This window comes from Anas platyrhynchos, chromosome 10 (genome assembly GCF_047663525.1).
Source record: "Anas platyrhynchos isolate ZD024472 breed Pekin duck chromosome 10, IASCAAS_PekinDuck_T2T, whole genome shotgun sequence".
NCBI classification, from domain to species: domain Eukaryota; kingdom Metazoa; phylum Chordata; class Aves; order Anseriformes; family Anatidae; genus Anas; species Anas platyrhynchos.
The window spans coordinates 9,961,443-9,988,681 of NC_092596.1; the positions used below are offsets into that span (position 1 = coordinate 9,961,443).

A 27,239-nucleotide genomic window follows, 5' to 3' on the forward strand; every position below is an offset into this window, starting at 1 on the left:
CGATTTAAAGGATGAAGCTGGGATCAAAGCCATAGCCACGTTCCCACCTGGCTGCTGCCCTGGCTTCTTCCTGGGGGTTTCAAGAAGGCTTCCTGAAACTGGGAATTACCTGCCACGGACTGCTGTGTGCTGTTTGTTTTTTAAACTCAGCTCTCAAAATTGCCGTGGGTTACGTGTTCGCACCTTGAGCTCTCCCTCAGACCGTTCACTAACAAACCCAGCCCCAAACACACAAACCTGCCTGCTTGTTCACACCGGCCAAGACCCCAGGACAGCAGGATGTCCGGTGTGAGCAGCTGTCTGCTGCCAGACAGCAGCTGTGCCTGGACAGGGCAGTGTACCTGCAGGCACCTTGTCGGGTCCATGACTTCATTGGGGTCACCTGCAATAGGATACGATGTTTCCTGGCTCCCCATGCAGAGTGTTGTTTGCCATTTAGCCTCGTGAAGGCTCTCCTTGCCCCACCAGGATGGAAGGGGTGGAGGGGAGAGGGGTAGAAGGGTGGGGACCCATTCTCCGGGGTGCAAAAAGCCGAGCTGGCAGCCTCCCAGCAACCGCAGAGCCTCGCGCTGGTTGGCCCGACATGGGCTCAGGTTTCAGAGTTCATTGAGTGGGTTTTCAACAGGAAACCTGCCTGCCAAAGTGTGCTTTCAGGAGTGTGCAGCTCAGCAGCTGAGCCATCACCCTGCTCATCCAGAGCAGCTGGCTGCAGAGGTTATCTCGTAGTCAGTGCCGCGGCTGGAGGACTTTCTCGCCCATAGAAGTCTTCCACGTCAGCCAGGCAGCCTTGCTCTCAAGTACAAACCTGAAGGGCACAGAGATGGCCCCAAGGGTTAAGTGTGTGCTGCCTGCTAGCTTGCTGGGTTGGTGGGCAGGCAGTGGGACTCCAGTGACCCTGGAGCCTCCTACAGATGTTTTGACCAACAGTGTAAGTGATGCACACGCACGTGTGATGGCAGAGGGCGTTTGATGGGATATTGCCCTCGCCCTGTGCTCACAGGCACCTTGTAAGCAGCCACACAGCAAAGTCTCAAACCCAGCACTCTGGTGGCCTCAGGTCTGTGTCACCGAGAGCTGGGACCTCAGGGCTCTAGCTGGAATAATGGCCTAAGCCAGGGACTCACGATTTTTTTTTTTGTTTGGACCCAAGAGGAAAAGGTATTGTACATAATGAAATTTTATGTAAATACACTTAATTCAAGTAAAGCCCCCTTATCAGCTAATAGCTTGACTGCTAACGCTGATACTCTTGTTTGCTCTAACTTGCATAATGTTTGTCTTGACCCTCGGTAGAGGGCATAGATAAATGATGCCTTTATCTATCTAACTAAGAAGATAAATGCCCATTCACTCGGAATAACACCAAGCGATCCATCCCATTCCGCACAGATCTCCCTGCAGAGACAGTGTGCAGTTGGAGCTCATCAGAAACAGATCTTTGGCACGAGCATCTCCTGCAAATGTGGCTGTGATGACCAGCATGCAGATTCTGAAACGTGTCTGCTGGCCCCAGGTTTGCAGCGCGTTACTGCAGCGACTAGCTGGCAATCGCAGCTGGCGTTATGTGGAAATATTTTCTGGGGGAGAAGAGGAATTCGGCTGGACTCGGAGCTAATGGGAGGATTCCTTCCAACTTGGCTACCTCACCGAAATGCAGGCAGGAACTTCAGCTTTAGAAAGTCGCTGAACTTCTGAATCGTTCCAGTCGGAGCGTTGTGTGTGATGGATAGCATTTAACGCTGTGTGCTGGGTGGGAGCAGGGCTGACCTGCAGATGGCTGTGGGATGCTTTGGCTGCATTCTCACGAGTCAAAACATGCTCCCAAACTGAGCGTTTGGGTGCAAGATGAAAAAAGGATGCGCTTTTTTATGCCTGTTCCCTGCAATCAAGTGCATCTGTAGATCTCATTCGGTTGGGCAGTTTAAACAGCCAGTTGCTGCTGGGAGCCTTACAGAAAAAAAAAAAAAAAAAATCAGAGCACCACCTTTCTAAAAACAATTCAAACATGCTCAAACTTGCGGCTTCAGCAGAAGTACAAGTGTGTAAAAGTTCCCGTGAACTCTGCCTAACCTCTGAGATTTATTGATAATGAGAAAATGAGGGGCCAGGCCCTGAAACCTTTCCTTACGTAGCCTCTAGCGTGTTAGCAAGAACCCCGGGGCTGGGCTCAGGATGTTTACTGCTTTTAGAAACGTTGAGGCAAATGAACTTGAAAGAGTTCGAGGAAGCAACATAAAGGACCTGAGATTTTCACTCTGACTGCCAGGATGGTCGTGGTCTCTGCCTTAAAGCAGCTCAACGTGCAGCCTGTTGCCCTGCTCAGTCAGTGGCACAAGCATCAGTGGTTCTCCTCTGTGTGAACATACGCAGGTGTCCTCTTATTTGTGCTTGTTAGGGTGGTGTCAGAGGTAAGTGGAAACGATGGTGTGTGCTGAGTAGGTCTGACACGCTGTTTGGGGCATACGCTAGCAGGTTCAGAGACTTTGGAGAAGATCTGTTGCTCTACAGGAACACTGAATACTTTAGGAACATGCACAGCTGGAATCAACAATAAATGTGCCAAAATGGCAGTAAAACTATCTCATTATTAAAATGTAGACATATGACCTATAGATAAATATTTAGCTGCAGTCACCAAAAGTCTTTTTTTTTTTCTTTTTTCCCTCCCCTGGTCTCAACACCCTTTAAAACTAATTAATCGCTTTTAGATAATTTACATGAGGTTTAGATGACCTTTTCCTGAGGCTAACCCGCAGCCCTTGCCATGACCCTGCAAAAGCTTCTGGGGTGCAGAAGATGAGGTTGTCCAGCTTAATACAACCAAGAACCACAGAAAGCTCTTTTCAAAAGGTTTGATAGCAGCTGTTGAGAGTAAATTGTTGCCATTTGAGAATTGGAGCAAACCGATGAGTTTTTGCTGCCCCTTTACTTTCTGATCATTTCCTTTTGTCCTCTCAAAAAAGGTTTGGATCCTCTTGTGTATTGCCCCTCTCTCTATTTTGTTCCAGGGTAATAAAGGGGTCTAGAAGAAGATAAGGGTGGGAATTGTGTGCAGTTAATGTGCTGTGAGGCCAGGTAAAGGCTGCTTTACCCAGTCGGTGGCTGTTTATCTCAGGTGAACCCGTGCAGAGGGACGGCAGGATGTGGGCCCGTGGGTTTTTCCTGGGGAAAGAAGGTTGGGTGTGAGGCAGATGTGTGCCTGAGACAAGGTGCAGGGCACGATCCGGCCCTCTGCACAGGCTGAGCTCCTCTCACCCAGCCCTCAGCAGGGATGCAGACCTGGGAGCTCCTGTAGGAGTGGGGGAGCAGGGTCGAGTGGTGCATCCCATGCAGAGGTGCCTCGTGACCCACAAAACAAAAGGGCACGCTGTTTTCTTTCCCATAAATGCTGATTTTCCAAACCATTTTTTTTTCTGGGATTCAGCATTCTCATTTATAAAGGCAAAAGTGAGTGAGAACAGCAGGTTTGGGTGCAGTGGAAACAACCGTGGCTGCAAAACAACAGGGCTTTTGTGTAGAGGGACAATCTGACCAGGTCTCACACTGAAATCAAAACTGAACACCAAGCCTTTCCCATTTCCCTCCTCTGAATATTCAGTGCTGAGTGCGATGCTAGCCTGCTACTGATTTAATTTTTACTATAGAAAAGAAACACATCCCATGCTTTGCTGTAATTAGGAAAATCAGAGTAAATCCATGACATTGTCCTCTGCAGAACAGCTGAGGGTATCCCACCAGCTCAGTGGGTCGCTCTGCTGCTTCGTGCGGTGCGAGCTGGAGTTAAACCAGGGTGCCAGCCTGTCTGGCATCGCTGCGCCTCGTGGAAGGCCCTCTCTTGCTCTATTGCCAAGCCATTCAATGCCTGGAAGCTTTCACAAACAATGCCCTCCAGCAGCAGGGCCGTGGCTGCTCGGGGAAGCTGGCCAGCCGGGGAGAGGTGGATGCTGATGTCCCTGTCCTGCCGGAGCACAGCACCGTGGTGCTGCACGCTGCTTCATCTGCCTCCCACACCTGCAACCATACAGGAACCCGAGCACTCTAGTTCATGAGAAACAGCTTTGCGGTCCCAGGGGTGCTTCCAGGGAAGGAGGGCACTTATAAATACACAAAATCTCAGCAGGATTTAGTTTTCTGTGAAAGAAAACATGACTGTGACACATTGCCTGAGAACGAGGCATCGTTTTTCTTTGATGCGAAATTGCTTAGTCGTTGAAATAACGCTCGGCTGCAATTTCGTACGATAGGACCTGGGTTTTAAAATGACATCAACCTAGCTTTTAATTTTGCAGGTGTAAATTGCACCTGCAAATCATTTTGTCTGCAAACCACAGCATTTCATGTTTGATTTCCCGATTTCCTATGGCGTACTTAACTGATGTCAGTTAGTTATTTCAATATCCAGCTTCTCAGGCACTACTATTTCAGGAACAAAATTACAGTCTTAAAGCTTCAAACCCATTTCTGAAGCTTTGATGGAAGGGAAGAGTTAGGAAGTGCAGCCAACCCACAGTTCATACAAATCTTTTGATACAATCCTTGAGATTAGTGTTGGGTATTGTCAGAAAGCACAGTGCTTTGCATCTGTAGAGCAACTTGGTCTAACCGAGCCAAGAAGCTGTGCAATTTTCCAGCGAGATTCCTGGTTGCTTTTCTGAAACGCATTCTTCTGAACCAGTTTGTCAGTTAGCGTTGGGTTTGCTCTTTTAATAGCTTTATTCCCTGTTGCCTCCTTTTTCCTAACTTTGTCTTGAAAAACTAACCCGTTAGTCTAAAATTACCCGTTATCTGTCACGTGGGCTATGACTTTTCCATGGGAGATGGATGGAGACCCATGAGCTCGTTTCACGTTGTGCTCTGACAGATGAGTTAAATGCATAATTTGCTAGCATTTACATGGTTTGCATGCACGTTTTACTGACACTTCTGTTTTCCTGACAGGGTCGCCATGTTAAGACTGGGCAGCTAGCAGCAATCAAAGTGATGAATGTCACTGAGGTGAGTAACCCAAAAATAATAAAAAGCTGTTATCAAAGTGTAAGGGAAAACAAAGAATCAGGTTGTGAGAACATGGGTAGCTGATAAGATGATCCATAGGTGTAAATTACAGTAGCTGAGCAGTGGTTTATGGTTTTTGGAGTACTGAGAGGCCTTAATACAACCAGATTTTCAACAGTGCCTGTCCAGTGGCAACAAAGCAATAAGGGAATACATGCCTATATATTTTGATGCTCTGAAATAATGAAGAGAACTCTCTTCCTGCTTGTTTCACGTTGATTATCTGTTCGCAGAGATAGCAAGTAAAAGATTTCCTGTAGCTCTGTGCTGCCCCTTCTGTTTCAGCGCATCCTCTCCTTGCCAGCCATTCCTCAGCGTATCTACCCTGACAGCTAGCAAGCAGGAACATGTTAAAAATGCAAATGTTGCACTTTTTTATTGCTATTTGACAGATGAGAGAAGGAGACCAGTTTAATTGGCACTGTCACTGCTCACATTTATGTGGTATCGATGCTGGAACAGGGTGTCAACAAAGTAGCTAAGATTTTTGTTTCAGAGAGCAGCCTGTAGCGAAGCAGCTTGCCTCCTTGAGGCTGCATGAGCCTGAGCCCCAGAAGGGCTGGGATGTCCCTGCGTCCTCGAGTGTAAGGACAGCTCGTGGTTTGGTCGGATGTGCCTGTTCTCATGGAAAGCCAGCTCCTTGTCCTCTCGCTCTGGCAGCGTGGATGCGGTGCATAAAACACCAAGACAATGTTAGAGCCTTCTTGGGACGTTGTGAGTCATAGCCTAAAATAAGAAACAGGTCCTCTGGTCCAAATCTGCCAGTGGTACGGCTACATGGAGCGTTTTGGACAAGCACAAGCAAGCTCTGGCTGCATTTTTGTGTCTTCTGCTCGTCTTGGAAGACAATGGAGCGAGTTAGCATCTGTGTGGGCACTGTCACGTAGAACGGGTCCAGGCCAGCTGTCTCTGCTGGTAGTGTAGGAATCCAGCCCTGAGCAGCGACTGCTCTGAATGGCACACTGCTTTTTGGAGCTTAGGTGCTGCTGCAGTGCTTTACAAAGCAGCCTGGTTTGGCTGTGGCTGCTACCTTGTAAAATAAGCACGTGCAGTTGAATTCCAAGTGTTGTTCTTGTCTATGTGTTGTTCTCGTCTATGGATAGAGGAGGGTAGGTTATTGAAGTCAGTGCTATGTTAAATTGATGGAATTTTAGCTTATAGCTCTGTAGTTACATACGTCATCGTGTGCTTTGCCTCAGAGACATGGCAGTGACCAAACATGAGGCTGCTGGATTTTGAGAGCGAGAAGAAGTAGAGTTTGAGTCGCAGACAGATTCCTGGGGTCAGAGCACCTCTGTGCTCTTTTCTGAGAAAGGAATTTACAGGAGAGACCCTGTCTGGGACTCAGAAGTGATCCAGAGCTGCTCTACAGAATGTGTTCATGCTTTGCTGGGCCTGCCAGCAGTGCCTGAGGGCTGGCCAGAGATGTCACTTGTGGGCTGTCATGTTAACACAAGTGACAGTCCCTTCCTTGATGAAACAATTGAAGCAAAAACTGCAGGAAGGGAACCTTGGAAAGATTTCCTTCCCTTTTGCTATATATAACCCAGTCTCCTTTGTATGTAAGTAACAAAATGCAGCACCCAGTAATGTCTGCTTGCTTGGAAACAAAATTTAGATGGAAGACAGCCTTGTGCTTCAGCCTCGGGAATCCCCAGTGATGGACTTGCATGGCTCTGGGGACAAAGCACAGCTGCTCAGGTCTCATTTGCTGCTGCTTTGCAGGCTGGAGAGCCAGCACCATCCTGGAGAATCTGTCCCCTCACTTGAGGGGCTGAGCAGCAACAATAATAGATCGTGCTGTTTTCACATTGAGTCACTTAACGTGAAAGCAGTTGTGATGGTTTCAGTCTAACAGTGAGCTTGCTGGTGCAGCCACCTGGGGGGTTTCCCTGGTGCTCTTCCCCAAGCTCTGAGCAAATCCATTGTAGCTGGACGTGAGCATTTCTGCTCTCTGACCTCGGTGCAGGGTGAGCTTTCTGCTGTTACTTCCACTTCTGGAACATGGGCTGGCTGCATTCCTGCTGCTGAGGCACAGGCTGGGAGACCAGATCCAGTCCTCTGCTTCATCTACACGGCTGCTGCTGCACGAGGTCGGAGCTGGGTAAGGCTGAGGCTGCTGCTGGATGTGCCCAGGGCATCTCTGAACCTCAGCCCTGCACCTGTAAAATAGCAAAAACCTTCACAGCATGTGGGTACTGAAGCCTCTCACAGCATTAGCCTTTCAATCTCCAGAAATTTAGTGTGATAAATTCAGCCTGCCAAGGATTCGGTACTTCTCCCGCGTTGTCAGTCTGCTCAAGCTTGTTATTTTCTGTTCCTTTGGGCTTGAAAAGCTGGCTTGAGGCATTAAATAAAGTCTTTAAAATATTGAAATCTCCGTCTTCAACGTCCTGCATATAAATTGCACCTGAGAGCAGCATCTCGCAGGGAGTTTGGCTTGTGAGAAATGGAAGCTGTCACAGCAAACCTGCTCGAGTGAGATGGGAGGCTCCCAGCCCCTGTGGTCATCTTCATCTTGGGGTGGTTATTGGATCTGATCAGTGCTGCACAGGGAGTGCTTTTCTTAGGGAGAGAAAACTTCGTGTGGTAGAAAACAGGAAAATGTTTTTTAAAAGAGAAAAAAAAAAAAAAAAAGAAGAAGAAGAAGAAACCAGGGCAAATGCAGTCTTTTTTTCCTTCACCTGCATCCAAAAAAGTGGAGAAGAGCGGAATGCCTGGCACGGCCTCGTGATTTGAATGCCTGCTCGGAGGCTCTCCAGGAGAAATCTCACTCCGTGGCAGGGACCGAGTCTGATGGAGCCCCATGCCAGGGTAGGTCGGTGGTGGCTGGGTCACTAGCCCATGATGCTGCTCAGTAATAAGGTCAGCGTTGTCTGACGTGGGAGAGAAGGGTTTGGACGAGGACACCTCATATATAGGGGTACTGAGCTACTTGCTCGCCTCTTGGACACTGCAGTGCGCTGCACGCCCCCAGCATCCTGTTTTCACTGCGAAGTCCAACCTAAGAAGTCTTCCAGCTAACGCTTCATCCCAACTAATACATTTCTGCCAAAGGACTGTTTCACCAAATCTACAGTTTTTTCCAGAAAGAAATCGTTTCATCAGCAAGCTCCTGACCAGCTCCAGCTGTGATTGCTCAGCTCCGAGATCTGAGGCACACCAGGAGCTGAGCAAATCTGCCCTGCGCCGCTGCGAGCTGCAGCCCCGGGCTGCTTTCTGAAGAGCAGCAGCAGGATGCTGTGGTCACTGCGGGATCCTCTGGACATCTGTCAGGAAGTGCTGCAGTGTCACGTTAAGGGGGAGAGCGGGGGGAGCCCTTTGAAATTGTTGAAGTGGAGCTGATGGCAACGTGCGCTCACAGGGCCTCTCTGCGCAGGCTGTGCTTCTTGCGTGGCGGTGCCTAGCACACAAAAAGCTCGCAGAGAGGTCGGATCCTTGCTGCTCACCTCTTTGGTATCAGTGCAGGTGATCAGGGAGCTCTTCTGCAGCAGGCTGTTCCGTTTGTCATTGCTTTCAGGCTTTTCAGGTAGCGAAATAACACTGAAAGGAGAAACTCAGCATTGGTTATGCCTCAGTACTGAGGGCTCTTTAGGTGGAGCACTTATCAGCTGGTGATCTTGTTTCTGTTTGAGGTCAGAGGCGTGTGCTTTCTAGTTCTTTGCTTCCTAATGTCACTGCGGATAAGCCCACGTCTTCAAAAATAGCCTTTGATCATGAACCTGTCATCTTTGTGCATGCAGCCATCTGTACCCAGAACCGCACTGGTTTGTGAAAGCAAACAGCTTTTTGCACCTGCACATCTGTGAGCTTCCTTCTCCTGAGCAGCATGATTTGTGAGCAGCTTTCCAGGCCCCTGGGAGATGTGGCTGAAGGCAACATTAACAGAGGGGTGGTGGAAAGTGGAAATCCTGAGCTCCTACACCCACAGAAGTGTTGAGGGTGTCTCCAGGCTCCTTGCTCACAGGATGCGTGGAGTTGAGGCTTGGCAAGTGCAGGTTCAGTTCCCAGCTGAGCCTCAGGCATGGGCCGTGGGGCAGAACTGCTCATGCTTCCTCTTCTGCTTTGGTTTCTCCATCTGAAACAGAGCAGTTCTTTCAAAGGTCACTCAAGATACAGGAGGATGGAGTACTTCGTGCCTGTGAAATGCCCACCTGCCAGCACCTTACAGCCTGATCTAGTTTGAAGTCACATCTGCCTTTGGAGGACAAGAAAATTTAGCTCCGAGGCTTTGTGCTCAGCAGCAGCAGGGCTCCATAGGGAAGCTCACCACGCTCATCCTGTACCCGAGCAGTGGCAGCTGCCTCTGGGGGCATGAATGGGCAGGGGAAGAAGAGGGCAGTGCAGGGAGGTCCCAGCCCACTGGGTAAATAGGTGAGGACATGAGGTAAGGCAAGGATTGTCTTAATGGTGATGGGAAAGGAGCATTGCACACGTGTATGACTCTTTGCTCTTGCCAGCGAGTGTGGCAGAGCCTACGTGGTGTTCCAGCTGTGCTCACCAACGGGCACACACGCTTACTTTTGTTATTTTGAAAGCACCCGGGCAAGATCCTGGAGAAATACTCAGGCAAGAGCTGTGCCAGCATGGTGAATTAGGCAAAGGAGGAAGAGGCACGAGCTGTGAGGAAGTGGCTGAGGTCTGCCAGCTCCCCAGGAGGAACTCTGTGCAAGCAGGGAAGCCGTGCAGCCGGGCTCCACCAGTGCAAAGTTCAGGCAGATGGATGGAGTTAAACCAGACAAACACAGCCAGGTCCAGGATGGCGACTCCAGTGTTGTTATTCCCTTCCTCACCTCCCTTCCTCTCACCTGCTCATTCCCACCCTTTCACACGCACTGCCGGGAGTCCCAGAGGGAGCAGAGCCTCGTTTCCCCTCCAGAAGGCATCAGCACGAGCTCTCAGCTCCCTTTCATCTTGCCCTGGCCACGTGCAGAGAAGAATGCGACCTTGCTCCTGGAGGATTTCCTGCACGCTGTCTGGGACGCAGCTCCGATTTCTCTCAGAGACTCCAGATGCTACACGGGGCTCCTCCTTTCCCTCCCGAAGCCGTATGACATCCAGGGAGCTGTCAAGCCAAGTTAAGGGTCCTCCTTTCCCCCTAATTGCAAACATAAGACAAGTAAAATACCTGTAGTAGTGTGTGCAGCTTGAGAGCCTGTGTTCAACAGAGGGGCTGTTCTGAAACCTGGAATAGCTGCTCTTGCTTCACGTGGAGTTATTTTACATTCCTTTTTCCTACAGCTTAAGACAAATAAGCTTTAGTCTGGCAGCACGTCTCCTGTGGATTGAAGTTACTGGGGAAGTTCTTGGCCACTTCTGTTGGGAACGCTTTTTAGGGGGTCAGATTTAATAGGGCATATCATATAAATGAGAGTTTGAGGGAATTTGGCTTCAGCCTGCCAGGGTTTCCTGTTTTGGTACAGGTAGAAAGGACAGGGCAGCTGGTTTTGCAAGCAGTTTGTTGTGAAGGCTGAAGGAATGCTTCGATGGCAAAGCTACTGGAAAATAGTGAAAAAGGGCAGAAAAATGTCCTGTGGGTCTGAGCTATTCTTGCGTGCTTCCTTTTTTCCCCTTCAGCTACCGAGTGCTGACGGGGACATTCTGCAGCGAGGTAAACTAATTTCCAGCGTTGTCTTTCCCCTTTTCACTGGTGCACGGCTACCTTGCAGCACTACGTGTCTCCTCTTAAAGCAAATGAGACAGCAAAACCCACGGGCATTTCTCTGGGGGTAGTGCACTGCTTCTCTTGGTGGCAAGAGAACAAACAGGCTAGGTCTGAAAAGACTTCTTCGGGTGGCAGGCGGGCTGGGAGCACAGCTGGAAGATGAAAGATGGAGCTTCCCTGCCCCTGCTCGGGCTGTCGGCTCTGGTTTCCTCTCGGCAGGACTTCCACGGGACGGGGAAGCCGAATTGGCTGCGGTGTGCACGGGGCTGTCCCAAGTGTTTGAGTAATGGGGTGTTAGGAACGTTTTTATTTCATTTTGAATCCGGTTAATTGCTCCAGACTACGTTACTGCCTGCAGAACCACAAGCAGGGGAGCTGTTGGTCCTGCCTGCGCCCCATGAGGAGGTGATATGAGTTTGTTTTACCCACAGGGGGATGTTTTTGGATTCTTTAGCCCAAACCTTAGCATTTGGTTGTTTTAGGCCAAAGAATCAGGGTGATTCAGTCCTTGGTTTTAGAGCCTTCGATTGCACTCTCAGGCTCACAGAGTGACGTGGGTTGGAGCGGGCCTCAGAAATTCTCTAAGCAGGGCCAGCCTTGGGATCCCACCAGGGTGCTCAGGGCCGTTTCCAGTTGGGTCTGGAAAGCCTCTGAGGATGGATCCAGGTTGCACACATGCTGTGAGTACCCTAGAGCTCATCTCTGGCCTTCTAAAGAGCCTTCTGCTCTCTTCTGCTGCAGAATGAAGAAGAGGAAATCAAGCTGGAGATAAATATGCTAAAAAAATATTCCCATCATCGGAATATTGCGACATATTATGGTGCATTTGTAAAGAAAAGCCCTGCAGGCCAAGATGATCAGCTCTGGGTAAGTGTTAATGTTCCTTGTGTCCATCACACTCCCAGCTCCTTCCTTTAGAGCTCCAGGATACTTGGCCTGGACCCTGTCTTGGTGAAACTCTGAAGCTGTTGTCCTGAGAGGTAATTTACAAAAATGGAACATCCCTCCTCCCTACACATCTTCCATCCTCCCCTCTGATTTCCTTTGAGGATGAGTGTAAAGTTTGTTATGATAATTGTGTCTTGGGTTGTTGATCGTGTTTGTTGTTAGAGCTTTTTTCCCCCAAATTAAATGTTTATCTTTTTTCATAAGGGTGAAAGAGAGCTTGTACTCTCATTTCCCCTCCTTTTTCTTGTCACTTTCTACACATTTTACCAGTTGAAAAATAAAAAGCAAAAAGTGGAATTGGCAATGAAGCAAAGAAAAATGAACCCTCCGTATTTATTTTTTCTGCAAGATTTTTGGAGATCTGCAGCAAAATGAGAAATTTTAAATTCTGAAAAAATTCCCACATTTCTCAGTGCTCTTTTTATTCTTTGTTTCTGATTTATGTTTCTAGAATGAAAAGAATTCCCTGTAACCCACAATAAGAGAGGAGCACTCCTAAGTTATTTACTTATCCATTCATTCATTCATTCAGTAATGTGTACTGTTCAGGAAATGAGATTCTGCATCATTTGGCACCCAGGAAGGTGGCATGTAATTCACCATACCTTGATGGTGGGGGCAGTGTGTTTCTTAATGGTACCTGTACTTGTGCCCTGCCAGTGCTGTGGTAAGGGTGCATTGCATTTGTCTCTCTGCAGCTGGTGATGGAGTACTGTGGTGCTGGCTCTGTCACTGATCTGGTGAAGAAGACAAAAGGGAACTGCTTTAAGGAAGACTGGATAGCGTACATCTGCAGAGAGGTTCTCAGGGTGAGTTGTGCCACCAGAGCTTTGTTGGCCTTTCCCAGGCTTTGCTCACTCATGTAGGACAATAACGACCACTGCTATTTTAAGGTTCTGATCCGTGGGGCCTGTGGGCTCTGGTTCACAAGAGTCAAGATGTTCATCAGCCCACAGTACTCTAATCAATCACATTTTCTGTATGAACACATGGGTTATAGTTTTCTGTGGCAAAGAGCTATCTTCTTCCACATCTTGAGATCTTACTGCTCGTTGCTTTGGCTGGTCATGCTGTGCAAAGTCTTTCTGCTCCTAAGTCTTTTACCTGCACACACTCAGGAGCATTTTTCCACACTATTAAAAGCAGTGTTGGCTAGATAGCATTCCAGAATCTTAAAGGTTGGCCCTGCTGGGGCGGAACTCCCAGAGATAATTCTTGTAACTATATTTCATTCTGTGTCGGCTTAGGGCTATTTTTTGTTCCTGGAAAGTATAGAGAATAAAACAGTTCCTAAATGTGATCTAATGAACTAGCCTGGCAAATAAATAAATAAATAAAATGTTGGAAGCTGTCAATCTAAATTCAAAACCCATTACAGAGCTACTGATCCATCTTCCTTGCGATGGAGTCTTACTTCTTCTCTAAATAACAGTACACTAAATGCAAATTCTGGGAGCCAGAATTCAAATAGCGTGCCAAAGTAATGCTTGAACAGGGGTAAATCTTTGCTTCAGAAACAGCAGAATTGGGAAACATGCTCAGTGGAGAACATCAGCCATCTCACCTGGATTTGGCATTAGACTGCGCGTTGTAATAACTATAGCTGGAGGTTGTGGGGAGAGCTCTTCTGTGGGAAAAACTCCCAATGGTCTGGTTAGGTTGCTGTTCTTGTGTCTGTGTGTCTATAAAGCCTCTCCTAAAGCAGTTAGTGTTAAAACCTTTGGTTTACGCTCTTGCAGCTGAAAGCAATAGCAGCATGCTTGCATAAAACAAGCAATTGGATTGAACGCTCTTCATTTGAAAACAGGGAATAACTTGTTGCATCTGGATTGAAAATGCTTCCTTCTGGAAACTTTAGGGGCTGGGAGGAAGCTCTGTTTGAAGTCATAAATATTATATTGTAGAGGCTAAACATTTGGAGTGAAGTACCCCTTGGCTTACTACAACATATTATTTTGGTGTGTTCCATTCTGTCTGTGCTATCGTAATGTTACACGGACAGCTTGGGAAGGAAGGAGAAGCCAGAAAATTGCAAATACTAGCTGAATGAAAACAATGTGTGCCACATTCAAAAATGATCCGAGATGGTATTTTGAGCTGTATGTGGCCCATTTATTATTGAATGCAGAGTTTTGCTGTTTTGCTGAATGCAGAGTAACCCACTGTGGCCAGCCAGCTGCTGTCTCTGTACATCACAGAGAGCATTCTGCACTGCTTCTCACCTCTTTTGTTTGCTTTTAATGAGTGATACAAAGAGATGTCCCTTGATTCTAAGACAGAAGTAGGAAAATGTTGGTACTTTTCCCTTCACACTTGACTTCAGAGAGGCTCCACTACTGTCAGGCCTTCTGCTTGCTGTCTTCTCTCCTTGCCAGAACTGGGGTCTTCATGTTACTAATCTCATGTAAAGGGCTTTGCCCATGAATGAATTCTGAGAAGATAATAGTGTATAAAGGCAACAATGCCAAGCTTATGATGATGAGAATAAGGGAAGTCTCGCCTTTTTATTTTTAGGGCTTGGCACATCTTCATGCTCATCATGTCATCCATCGAGATATTAAAGGGCAGAATGTTCTTCTCACAGAAAATGCAGAAGTAAAACTGGGTAAGTTTCCTTAAAAGTTTCCTTAAATGAGTGCTAGAAACCTGTTTGTAAAAAATTTACAATTTCTATCTTACCTTGGAAAGACTTTAAAGGATATATTTAATGCTTGTGTATATAAGGTGCCTGTCGTATAGAAAGAGAGAAAAATGGGATGTATTCTGCAAGAATGTCACTCACAGCCTGTAGGAAAAACACAGCTGCTTCTGGGCAGTCAACACAAAACCTGTGTAGTAAGTCACAGCACCACCAGGCCTTCACAGCAGATTCCTGGTGTACAAAACATTCCAAAAAACCCACCAAAGTTTGGAGACTACATTATGCTACTCTATTTGTCTATGGGAAGTGATCTTAGAGATTTTCATAAATCTGATGATAGGTGAAATTACTCGTGTGAGGGCTGCTACTGAGGATTAGCTCTTACTAATTGTCATCTCCCAAGAATGTCTGCGAGTTTACTCATTTCCTTTTCTAGCTGTGGCGTATCAATGCTGACAACTTCTAACTTCCTAAGACTAAATTCAACTACATTATCTTTCTGGAAGAGGGGATGTCTTTCATGTTTTTGGAAGGCATCAGAGAGGATGCATGGCAGTAATTTAAAGGAGCAGGTTCAAGGAGGACACTTCTTTTATTGGGGATGGTCCTTTATTCTCCATCTTGTTTCCTCATCTGAAAGAAATAACTGTAGAGTTGGAGAAGAAGACTATACATAGCCTATGGATAAGGGGTAGGATGCTTGGCTGGAGCAAGTCAAAATAAGCATTAAAAACTAACTAACTAAATAAAAGTGTTTCCAGAGAGATTTAGCTCTTAAAGCAGAGAAGCTGGAAAACCAAGAGGTCCTCAGTCCCGTTTCATTCCACTTCAGCGTAAGCATTATTTGTAAAAATTCTGTTCTCGTTTCCCATCAATTGCACAGAAGGCACGATGATCCCAAAAGTCAGGTCCAACTTCCTGTTGAAGATGGCTTGCTAAACAGGGATGTTAAGCAATAGTCGTATAAATGACCACGGTATGCAGATGGTCTGCAGTGAGGAAACATGGGTGAGAAAATCTGCTCCTTGATGGTATCAGCAGGGCTGTTTCTTTCCAGTCCTTTCTTTTCCCTGTTTTCTTGTCTTCTCTGTGAATAACACTCAGGTGCTGTGCCTGGTGGTTCCAATTAGTGCATCTGAGCAGTTCATTTATTGAAAAATATGATCACACAATTATTGGTTGTATAGGCCCTGCTTCATATCTGAGCCAAACCATTTTGCTATACAGTCCTGATGAAAGTAACATCCTTTCAGCACACAGAGCACCACGCAACTCTACAACTCTCCAATTATAATGAGGCTAAGATCAGAATAAACCCATATACTCTTCAGCCTGTTGTAAGCTGTTTTTGAATGCAGGGAAGGAGTTATTTAAAATGTGATTAATAATCAACAAAGTGATTATGATGGTGATTAGGTTATGATTTTATTATTTTTTATTATGATGTTATTATTTGGTGATTTTTTTTTTATTATGATTTCCAGCGTTCAGAAGTGGCCTTATTAGGCACATCCAAATTTTCCTTGTCCATAGGTACTATTTTTCTTTTTTAATACTAAAGATCTCAGGTTCTACTTAGTGTATCATATAGATTAAACATCAGTTATTCTGTACTGTCTTCATAGACCAGTCCATGTCTGTTGTAGCCTGCCTGTCAGATTTAGCATGCAGTTTATTGGATCATTCTTTCAAAAAGAGCAAGAGCCAGTTTAATTTCAATTATTGGACAAGATACACTGTGAAAACTCAGATTTGGTGCATACTGTAGCCAAAAGGTTTGGTATCTAAACAGTATGAAAGCAATTAAGCAAAAACTCTGCCACATGGATGCAACCATTCATTAATTTCTTTACCCCACTTGGATTTTTAGTGGATTTCGGTGTAAGCGCCCAACTGGATAGAACTATTGGGAGAAGAAACACGTTTATTGGAACACCATATTGGATGGCACCCGAGGTCATTGCTTGTGAGGAGAACCCAGACTCTACATATGATTACAGAGTAAGTGTTATAACTCTGCCTAAGGTAGCAAAACACTCAAGTTCTGCATATGAAAATTTCAAACATCCCTTCTTTTAAACCACAATAATATTAAAACTGTACAAGTAGAAGTATTTGCAGTATGTGGGTGGTAGCTAATTTTTTGAGTGGAATTTCACTATGAGTATTTTTTGTGAATGGTTCATATGAGAGATACACATTCATGAACTATCCTTTTCAGTGAAATACTGATATATGGAGGTTGCAGGTCAGGATGGGAAAGAAAGGAAGAGGTAAATTTGAAAGAATGTCTTGAGAAACAGTGCGTTGGTTGTAATGGTAATATGGCAAGGTATTGCTCTTCTCTTTACCTCTCAGCCTGGAGTCTCCCAGCTCCAAGCCCTTAATAATCTCCGGGGCCCACTGCTCCACCTACCCCACTGCGCCTCATACTGGGGAGCTCAGACTTGGTCACAGCCCTCCAGACACAGCCTTGCCAGCGCTGAGCAAGTGGGAATTGTCACCTCTCCTCACCCACTGGCAGCGCTCATCCTAGCTGATTCTTCACAACCAATCTCAAGCAGAAAAGGCTGAGTGAATACATGGGCCTTACCTGTTCTTGTCATATGCACTGGTTTACATAGTCCCTGCCATCATTTTTGCTCCTGTACAAGCACCTACTGATATGTTCTTCATTGATGCCAAAGACACAAGAATTTATTTTATTTTTTGAGATGAGCTGCGTGCTGTGCATTTTGGATACCAGCAACAGCTATCAAACACTTTTTCTGGTTGTCCTTCCAGCTATTATAATGTACCAGTGCTGTTCTGAAGAGACTTACAAGTCTTATCCTTTGTCCTCTGGCCTGTTTCCAGCAGTGTTGTTGTTTGCCTGTCTACACTTGCCCTGCAGGATATTTTCCAGAAAAGACTTTCTCAGCAACCCTTGCCTCTGGTCACTGTCTTGCTCCAGCTGTTCTCCCGGTTGCCACTTTGCACCTCTCATTTTAACAGTGGCTTCAGAAATTCTATTAGAAGAGCCTGTTATTACCTCCATTTTCTTCTGGTTCAGAGGCTATGATTCTTCCTTGTTGAGATCTTCTTCTGTGCTGCACTGGCAGTGTGAAATCGCATTGTGTGAGTGGCAGTCATGACCAAAGAATGTTCTTGGATTTTAGTTTTCATACCATGTGAATCTCATCGTGAAACCTCAATAAATGAATCTCTTGTCTTTGTTGATTTTCTTTTCAGAACATGTAAGCGTTAGGAACACGCACCCTACTTCTTGAGGTTCTCTTGCCTTCAATAACAAACAAGGTTCATCTGCTTGCCTTTGTGTCTATCTTGGAATAGATTCTGCAGATGGTTATTCAAAACTGGTCAGTGGAGGGGTTTGGAAGCATTACACAGACGGTGCTATGACTCAGAAGGTGGCATAAGGCCGGTCTTTTCTACAGAGATTTATGGCTGACCTGATGGGGAAAGTAAAAGGAACCCATTCTGTGGCGTCTGTAACTTCTTGTTGGTCCAGCTCTGTTGAAAATTTGACAGAAATGATAACAAATGAGTGAAAACATATATGCATAAATACATCTATAAACACATAGGCCTTTACAGACACTGGTATTTTCCCTTTCACCTGGCTGCTTCTGACACCTTGAAACACGAAACCAAATCTCTTTTTTTAGCCTGGTTGTTTCTCCCATTCTCCCCAGAGCCTGCAATACTGCCTCTAGAAGATTTTTCTAATTTTCAGTCATTTATTTAATAACAAATCAGGGTCACACCGGTTTTGTTCTCAGAAGCTTCTACAAATTATAACACGAACTGGTTTGCACAAAGCAGCTCAGAACAGCTGGACTGAGAAGGCTCTGTTGGTAAAGGCAAATTTAGTTAGGGTGCCAGGCTGGGTCTGAGCTGCTCTTCACATAACAGCATATTGTGTCTGATCTTTGAAGGTTTGTCTTCTTTTCTCCCTGTTAAAAGATAATTTGAGAGATCCCTCTGCAAGTTTATTTCATCACATGCCTCTCATCTGACTACATTTAGACACACACACACAAAAAAAAAGTAAAATAACGTACGTGATCAATCAGGTGGAAGCCTGAGAAGTTTTTAGAGGCTCTGGTTGTGTTCCCAGTTTACCTTCCATGCTCAAAACTTGGCCTTTAGCATCCAGATAAGCTGACAAAGAAAACAGTCTAAGTTAACTGAGTTGAACATACACTACAGCATAAATCTGACTGTGACTAAACCTCCTTTTGTGTGCCCAAAAACATGTGACTGCAGACTTTGTAGACAGAAAAAGTCAGACCCCAGGGCCTGGCTATAATTTTTGTTCTATCAGTGTAGAAACTCAGCAATGGCTATTGATACAAGCACTAAGACCAAGAATTTTTTGGCGCTGTTGTGTCTCACTGCCTCGTGACAACAGCTTAGAGACTTAAAATACATATTTAAATGGTGCCTGGTGTATTCTGGCTCTTTAGTTTATTTTTTTTTTGAATGCAAAAGGTTTACATTTTGGGGCTGGCTGCTTAAATGATGAATCAGCTACTCAGAGCTGCACGGGAAATAGGAAGCTTCTGGCTATTAGCACGTTTCCTAAAAGCTCAGGAGGGAGTGGGAGGGAGCAGAAGGTGTGTCACAGTTGCATTAACATGACCTGGTCTGAGAGAATTCTAGGGGAACTGTAAAAAACATAACAAAAGGAAAAAAAAAAAAAAAAGGTTGAGTGCTTCAAGTTGCAATGTGCAATGTGTGTTTTTTTTTTCCCTGCAGAGTGACCTCTGGTCTCTGGGAATCACTGCAATTGAAATGGCTGAAGGAGCTCCTCGTAAGTGATTTGGTATGGGGAAAGGGGGCTCTGTGCTTTGTGAGTATGTTTTGTGTTAAGATAACTCATGGTTTTGGGTGGATTTTTACAAATAATCTGTGATTTTTTTCTCATTTGGCTTCCCTAAGTCCCTGGTTTCATTCGTTGCCTTCACATGCTAGGGAAACAACATTTTTCATGGAGCTTTTATTAGCATTACTTTGATCACTGCCTGTGGATACAACTAAGCAGAAGCGATGGACATGTTAGCAGAAATATTTGATGAGTGGTTTTGGTTTTAGGTCACTATTGGAGAAAAAAAATGGCAGTGGATGAAGCTAGGCTTAAAGGTTTTTTACTCAGGGCCTGACCTGATTTCTCCCGGGTTTTGGGGTGAATACTGTATTAGCTCATACCGTGGCTTCAGTCCATGACCCCATGCAGCAGGAGTGCGCAGGGAGACCCTCACTGACCCTGACTATCCCCCTCACTCCACTGGTCAGTGTCTCATAGCCATCAGGCAGGAATTGGCAGCTGCAGGGTGGACGCAAGGACCTCGTCCATCTTCTGTTTCCACGGAGGACCCCTTGTTTCACCCCTGCACCCATGGAGCAGCTGTAATGTGAGGGTGTTTCTGGTGACTGCGGAGAGCACAGGACATGAACTAGATTATACTCTGGCCTGAGCTTGAGAGCACGTAGGCTGTGTTTTAAAAACACTCTTGGCTGTTTTCCTGTCAGACTTGGTTTTTAGCAGCACTCAGGAGCCAGCTGGAGCTCGGGAGCACTTTCAGGCACAGTGCTCCCGCCTAGCTAAAGCTTAGTCCCGAGACGTGAGTCCGCAGGGAGTCTCCTTGGAGAGAGCCTTTACAGCTTCACATGCTAATTCCTCATTCCACTTGTATTTTATGTTTTCACTAGTTTTGGCAGGGCATTGTAATGGATTATATTCTGTTGCATTGTGCTTTTTTTTTTTTTTTTTTTTTTTTTTACTTGTGCTGCAACAGACTCTGGGACCCATAGCTAGAAACCAGACTTCTGCCTGACATCCCCACTGTACCACAAGCTATTGAAAATACAAAGGAAAAAGACAACCCAGATGTGAGAAACGATGGTGGGCAGCTACAGGCAAAGAAAGAAATAGAAGGCAGTAAAGGCTTTGCCAGGCCACAGCCTTCTCACTTTTACTAGCTCTGTAATACTGTAAATCTATTCATTTTAAGAGAATCACTGCTGAACACCTGCATATCATGAGAAAGCAGCCTCCGTATAGATCCTATCAGTAGTCACTGAGCAGCTCTGTTGTGTGAAGGAAAACCTCTGACCCTCGATATTTCTCCGTGACGGATGGGGGCATGTTCATAATTCCAGACAAAATGTCTGGGGTATAGGAGAGATGATGGTATTTACTTTTTTTCCAAGTTCTTTGTAGTTTTAGCTTTCCACAACAGTAACACTAAACAGAAGTACATTGGCCTGGAGAGAAACCAGCATCTGAATGCATGGGGAGGATTTCTTACAGATTGTCTAATAACGGTGCTCATGCTCCCAAAACACAGAATAGATGAAATATGTGCTCAGCCATCACTCTCTGCTCAAGTGACACAGTTTATGGGCTGTCTGGTTCGCATCAGGTTTTCTTCATCATACTTTTTTGTCTTATGTCATGAGTGATATATCTTAGCTTATCATTTATCTGAACCATAAAAAAAAAAAACACATTTAACTTCTGTTTATGCAAAAACACCCATTTGGTATATTAGAGATGGGAGGTTTTTTAATGTCCTTCTGAAGCCTTATATATATATATTAAAAAAAAAAAATGAAGAAAGCTGCAATCATTGTTGCCATTGTTGAGGTTTCTTTCAACTAAACCTCATTTAGCTGGCGATAACAATGTATTGTTGTGAAAGCTTTCTTTGTACTCTGAGACTTCATTTGTCTGTAGCCTGAATTTCACTGATGGTAAGGTGCTGTGGTGGGTGCTGTGCTGGAAGAACTGGGAGAAGCAAGTGGGGGTCTGCCTGGGTGGTGGTGGTCGGCTGTGATTGGGATGGGGGGACGTGTGCCCTTAACTGTGTGATCTCCTTTGCAGCCCTGTGTGACATGCACCCCATGAGAGCGCTCTTCCTCATCCCACGGAACCCGCCCCCAAAGCTGAAATCCAGAAAATGGTAAGGAGATAATGTGCAAACTGTATTTTTGCAGCATTAGGCTTAGGAGGATTTTGAGCTCTCTTGTCCAGAGACTATGATCTTGTCAGATCCTGCAATGATTTGTGAGGTCTTTCCTCCACATCTGTGGTCTTTCTTCCACTGTTTATAGTGCTGGGGAAAGCCACAGGTGCAGATGTAGTTTACTTCTGGGAAGCAGCACCTTCCTTTTGAACTCTGGCTAAGCAGCAGCAGTCATCCCAGTCACTAAAGATTGGGGCATGGGTGGCTGCAATTTCAGTTTAGGTAGGCTGTTTGGGTTGGTTTGTCAGAAGATTGCATGAACATTGTGGCAGTCCTTGTGGCTTAGAGAGAATTTGTAATATAAATGAAGTTTATAAAGAAAATCCTCCCCGTACCAAAAGGATAAGTACTTGTTTTTTTTAAGCTGTGTTGGCCAGATAGTGGTTTTGTTGATACTGATGTAAATTCAGGATAACTCCACTGAGAGGGCAGTCCGGGATGGAGTTCCCTCCTCACTCATCCTCAGTGCTGGGCTGGTGGCAGAACTCCAGTTCTTGTTTCACATAGTCCCAGTGCAAAAGGAAGCCTTGCAAATTTAGTGCTTTCCATCACTCTGTGGTAGTGTTTGGCACATACTGAAAAAGCTTATTATTTAACCCTGCTATTCTGTGTTTTTCAGGTCAAAAAAATTCCTTAACTTCGTTGAAAGCTGCCTTGTAAAAAATTATTTGCATCGTCCACCCACCGAAACCTTGCTTAAGCACTCCTTTATCCGAGACATGCAGAATGAACGGCAAGTGCGCATCATGCTGAAAGACCACCTGGATAGGACCAGGAAGAAAAAAGGAGAAAGAGGTAATGTGGCAAAAACAAAATAAAAGGAGTTGCAGCTAGTAGGGTCCTCTTCTGATTTTTGGCAGCAGAGTACGAGGCAGATCCACCTGAAGTACCGGTACCACAAAAGCTGTGAGAAAGCTTAGTTGGTGATAGCAGTTGGGCCATTTGGAAAATCTCTTTGCCAAAGCCCGGGTCCTTAATGGTGTTTTAAGAGCTGAGGTCTTTGGTTACTGACTGACATCGATTCACGGCACACAACCCAAATGCTGCTGTGACCAAGGAGTCCAAGTAACATCTAGGCCTCTGCTTTCTGGAGTATCTAATCCGTACGCCATGAACCTTACCTAGTTTCTCAGTTCATCTGACGGTTCCTGATCTATTTAATTTACTGGTTGCATCTCCATATAATTATATCTCGTGACTACTTTGGGGTCAGTAGTACTCTCTAAAGAGCATTTTGCACTGGAGTGCACAAGAGTCCTTGAGAAGGCCTCTAAGATCCAGTCACACATGGGTATAATTGTCTACTGCACAGGATGCATGAAGAAAGAGAGAGAATCTGAGGTGGTTCCAAATGCTAGGCCTGTTATTCAGAGCAAAACCTGGAAATAGTGTTGAAGTGGCATGTTGACCTGCCATGTAGAGAGCTGTAGCTGGCCACCCCATGATTTTCCCTGTCCGCTCTCCCCTCCTTCTCTTGTATATTTTATAATGGCAGGGGTACTGTGAAGATCAGTGGCTATGAAGGCAAACTCAGAAAGCTCTGTTAAGTTGGAAAATGACTTGCCAAACTCTAAGTATCGATTTGACAAGAATATTTGTGCCTAAAATGGAATTGCTGTTGCAGTGTAAATTTACTGACTCCAATAGTCGACATAAATTCTACCATCTCTTTCGGCTGTGGATCTCAAAGCTCAGTTGAATGTAAAGACAGACAGTTAAAGGTTTTCACAAAAAATGCACTTGAGGGGGGTAAAGATGTGGTGATAACAATCACATGTTGACAGATAGTTTTATTTAGACATGGAAGGTGCTATTTTTTTTTTTATCAGAGCTCCCCTGAAAAGGAGAACAGTGTGAAACTGCCAGACTATACACTTCAAGTTAGTGATGTCAAAAAAAGTTAGGTCCTACTTTGGTCCTGCTCTGTATTGTTGGCTGTATGGCATGTTAATTTGAAACCCTCCCTTAAAAGCTGCCTGTGATATTCTTGAAGAGACCTTTAAAAATATGGGCCACCTTCTCCTGAATGGCTGTGTTAAAACCAGCAATGTGTGATTATCCCTGGTTCTTTAATTATTAATTTTAGTACAAAAGGAAACACAGATTTACTGAAGGCCTCAATTTAGCCATGCAAAAAGCATACAGTAGCAGAGAAGGACTGTATAAGTCTTTTTATGCCCTATCTGGATTTATTTCTGAACTAACCCCACTGCTAATGTTATGGGGTTGGATATCTCTGTGGGCTTAGTGTAGCATTTTACAGGTTGTGGAAACAGGTCAGTTTTGCAAAACCAGCGTAGCCCGTCAAGGGAAAAAGTAGAAGCGTGTAAAGGGACTGCCCAGTGACCTGTGGTCTGAGCTAGGTTTTGAGTTACATACCTGGATTTCTTCTGCTGCATCCCCTCAGCCTCCTAGAACATACAACCTGAGGCTTTTAAATTCCTGCTGAGCTGCATGTAGTTCAGATTGAGTGCTCAGAAGGAAAGTTTGAGATAACATCTTAAATAATGTCATCCTCCATTGGCATTTATTGTTCTCTCTCTTTTTTTTTTTAATAGAAGAAACAGACTATGATTACAGTGGAAGTGAGGAGGAAGATGATGAGCTGAATGAAGATGAAGGAGAACCAAGGTTAATTTTATGGCATGAATATAAAATTTGATTGGCCAAGCTGTTCTCATTGAAGACAGCTCTCCTCAGACAGATTGACTTTCTTAACTTCCTCTAAATCCCTTATCTCCTATATCCCCTCTGGTAGCTTTAACTGTTCTCTAGCTATTGAATACAAATTCTGAGTGTAAGGTGTCTGTAATAAGCTGCTGCTTTGTTCCCCAGCAATAGGGAGGAAAATCTCAAATGAAGCAGCCAATAATCAGCTTCAGGCTGCTTTGTAGCCCAGTAAATGCAGATGCGTAGCCAAGATGGCAGAGATTTATTGAAACATTTTCATTTGCTAACACAGGACAACGAGCAATTCCCAGTGCACCTTGTATTCTCTCCACTTTAATGTTATGTTTAGTCATAGAGCAACTTGCCTTTTGTTTCAGCTCCATAGTTAATCTCCCAGGGGAGTCAACTCTCCGTCGTGAGTTTCTGAGGCTGCAACAGGAAAACAAAAACCGTTCTGACCCTCATCGCCAGCAGCAGCAGTTGAAGGACCAGGAGAAATACAAGAAGCAGCTGCTGACAGAGCGGCAGAAGCGCATTGAGCAGCAGAAAGAGCAGAGGAGGAGGCTGGAGGATGTAAGGCCTGGCTTGTATTGCTGTTCCACATCCCATCACAAATAAAAAACGTGCCTGTAGAGAATAGTCTTTGAAAGGCAAGAAGGCTGTGTTAAATTGTCAGCACAACCTCTCTTGTAGTCTTTAACCCTGGCAGAACTGTCACTTCTGAACACAATGATATTAAATGATTTTAAAAGGGCTCTGTCCTTTTCCTGCTAACAACCTGCCCTGAGCTTTGGGAGCAGCAGGCTCAGGGCGTTTGCTTGAGTTTGTTTGGTTGTGGAAGCCCAGGCAGATGGGCTGAGAGGTCCTGGTTTCTTTCTCGTGTGCATTGCCCAGTTCTGAGGCTGTCTTCCAGATTCAGGGTGCTGGCCTTGCTTCTTTTTAAGATGTTACAAGATAGGTGCCTTTTCAGCTGTCTGACGCACTGTGATGGTGCAGGATTGCTAAATCACCAACGTGTCTCTTCTCAGGAGCATCTGATGAAATTCACGCATTGTGCAAACACTCCCAAACTGGCAAAGCAATTCCAGCAAAACTGGGGGACTCTGGAAAAAAACTTTGCTTCTCAAAATGACAGGAAGACATTTGTCATTAGATTAGCTGCCAGCCACCACAGAGAGCTCACATGCCTGCTTTAAATGAGTGGCAAATCTGTCCTTGGCTGCCAAAAGGGCAAAGGTTTCACTTCAAGTTTGATAGTCATTGTGGTGGCAATTTGTGGCTGTCTGCTCCTGCTGGGCTGTGTATCAGGTATCCCCTATTACTGAACGCACATCAGGAAACAGACCTTGTGATTAATAAATACTGGCATAAATAATTGGCAGGTACAAAAGGAAAACAAAATAACCAATGTTATTCCCTGGCTCTCTTCCAGCATCAGAGGCGAGAGCAAGAGCTCCGAAGGCAGCAGGAGTGTGAGCAGAGGTGGCCAGAGGCTAAGGATGTTCAGAGAAAAGAGGAGAGATGTAAGGAAGACAAAAGAGCTGTGGAAGATGATGAACGATTCATAGTAGACGGGCAGAGGAAATCAGAAAAGAAGCAGGTATGAAAGGGGGGTTTACTGGCAGCAATTCCCAGCTCCCTGTTCCTGTAGCTGGTGTCTTTCTCAGTTCCCTTGAGGGTGTTGCCATCCTCTGAGTCACAGACCAGAGAGGGACTTTTTAAATGTATTTACTGCCTCTTGTTCTCACTTGCAACCTTCTTTGGAGTTAACTGGCATGTTACTGAGTCACCTTCCTTATCTACAGCAATGACACTTCCTCCCCCTTGAGCGTGGCACTTCTGTCCCTGCTGCTTCTCCTCACTGAAGTTGTCTTCAGTCACTTTAATCTGATTTAAGATATCTTTACCCTGAAAGCTTGCAGCATGAGCTCAACTTAAGCTTAAATCTCTGGAGTCTCCAGTCTCTCTTCAGATTGTGCAAAGGACAATCTCTTTTTCACAAATAAAAATGAAGTGGAGGTTATTTTTAACGCTGAAGTCACATTGTCGAGTCTGGCGCCTTGGCCACTATGTTTTCCTAATGTTGCAGCTAGTGACCTGATTCATAATCAAGCATGGAGTGTTTGATCAAAGGCCTCTGTTTTTGGAAAAGTAAAAGGAAAAAAATGTGATTTTCTGTTGTGTTCTTCCAAAAGCTAAACATAGAGTGTTTGGGATCATTTTATGCTTTCTGTTCCTCAGGTTTGTGTCTCTGCTGTCAGCCCTGCAGCAATTGCACTCACTTGATTCTTTTTAAAAGCCAGGATTTCCAGCAGTCAACTTGATTGTCCTCTAAGGCGTTGTTCTCTCTGAGGTTCACCACTCTTTGCTTTCAGAAAAAAGTGGAAGACGTGCAGCACAACAAGAGGGTGCATCGAACCCTGCCCAAAGATCAGACGCAGCTGTTGTCTCTCCAGCATGACCATAAGCAGAAAAAGAAGGAGCCTTCCAAGAGTTCAAATTCAGCAGCACATCCTCCACCAAGCAACGCAGGCAAAGAGGTACCAACTCAGCCAATGTGGCATTTTGGTGCGGTTGAAGTTTATGACGCTGTGGTGGTCCTGAAGTAAAGAGCGGGATGATCTTTAAACCTAAATCTTCAGCTTGACCTGTGTCTTTCTACACACTTTGCTATAAAGAAGCCTTTGATATCCATTAATGTAGAGGATAAGGAAAAGGAGGGGTTAGTCTCTGTCACTTGTAGTCAGGTTCAAAGAAAGGTGCGACTGTGGTGAACCGGGAATCATAGTCCCTCTGGTCAACTAGCTGTCATTCCCTTGTCTCCCAAAGAAGAATGAATTAAGGTAACATCGTCTGAGGTTTTTACAGATGCCTTCACCTGATGTTAGGGTTCACAGAATTGACTCAGACACAGAACACTGTCATGCATTTCAAGCGTGGGTCTCTGTGCCCCTGATGTCAGGTAGTGATGCCTTTTCTTGTTCTTTGTCTCCTGGGATTTCAGGTAGATTGGATTTGATGGATAAGGGGTAGCCGTGTAAAGTCCTGGATTAAGAGTTTCACCCTTCACTCCATTTCACTCTTTTGTTAACTCTGAAATTATTTCTGCCATCCAACTCTTTCTGTTTACTGGTATCATAAGGGTAAAAGCTACAAGTCCATTTTACCTATGTTATCTCACTATTCCTACCACGCTCATTTTTCTTTTTGACATACCCCCAGTGTGTGA

The 27,239-nt window shown here is 45.2% G+C and overlaps 1 protein-coding gene across 4 annotated transcripts in view; it reads left to right on the plus strand.

The window, feature by feature from the left end:
* The window catches only part of NRK (Nik related kinase), a 98,506-nt gene that overhangs the window by 29,101 nt on the left and 42,166 nt on the right, over positions 1-27,239 (plus strand). For 3 of the 4 annotated variants that reach the window (XM_038184606.2, XM_038184607.2, XM_027465375.3), the window contains exons 3-14: positions 4,939-4,995; positions 11,462-11,587; positions 12,367-12,477; positions 14,183-14,273; positions 16,180-16,310; positions 19,071-19,125; positions 21,199-21,277; positions 21,960-22,135; positions 23,899-23,971; positions 24,388-24,583; positions 25,443-25,610; positions 26,386-26,550. In XM_038184606.2, the coding sequence (XP_038040534.2) occupies positions 4,981-4,995; positions 11,462-11,587; positions 12,367-12,477; positions 14,183-14,273; positions 16,180-16,310; positions 19,071-19,125; positions 21,199-21,277; positions 21,960-22,135; positions 23,899-23,971; positions 24,388-24,583; positions 25,443-25,610; positions 26,386-26,550 (1,386 nt within the window). In that variant the 5' untranslated portion in view covers positions 4,939-4,980. Of the gene's footprint in view, positions 1-4,938; positions 4,996-10,632; positions 10,667-11,461; positions 11,588-12,366; positions 12,478-14,182; positions 14,274-16,179; positions 16,311-19,070; positions 19,126-21,198; positions 21,278-21,959; positions 22,136-23,898; positions 23,972-24,387; positions 24,584-25,442; positions 25,611-26,385; positions 26,551-27,239 lie in introns of all 4 variants that reach the window. The other variant, XM_038184605.2, reaches the window with a different exon arrangement.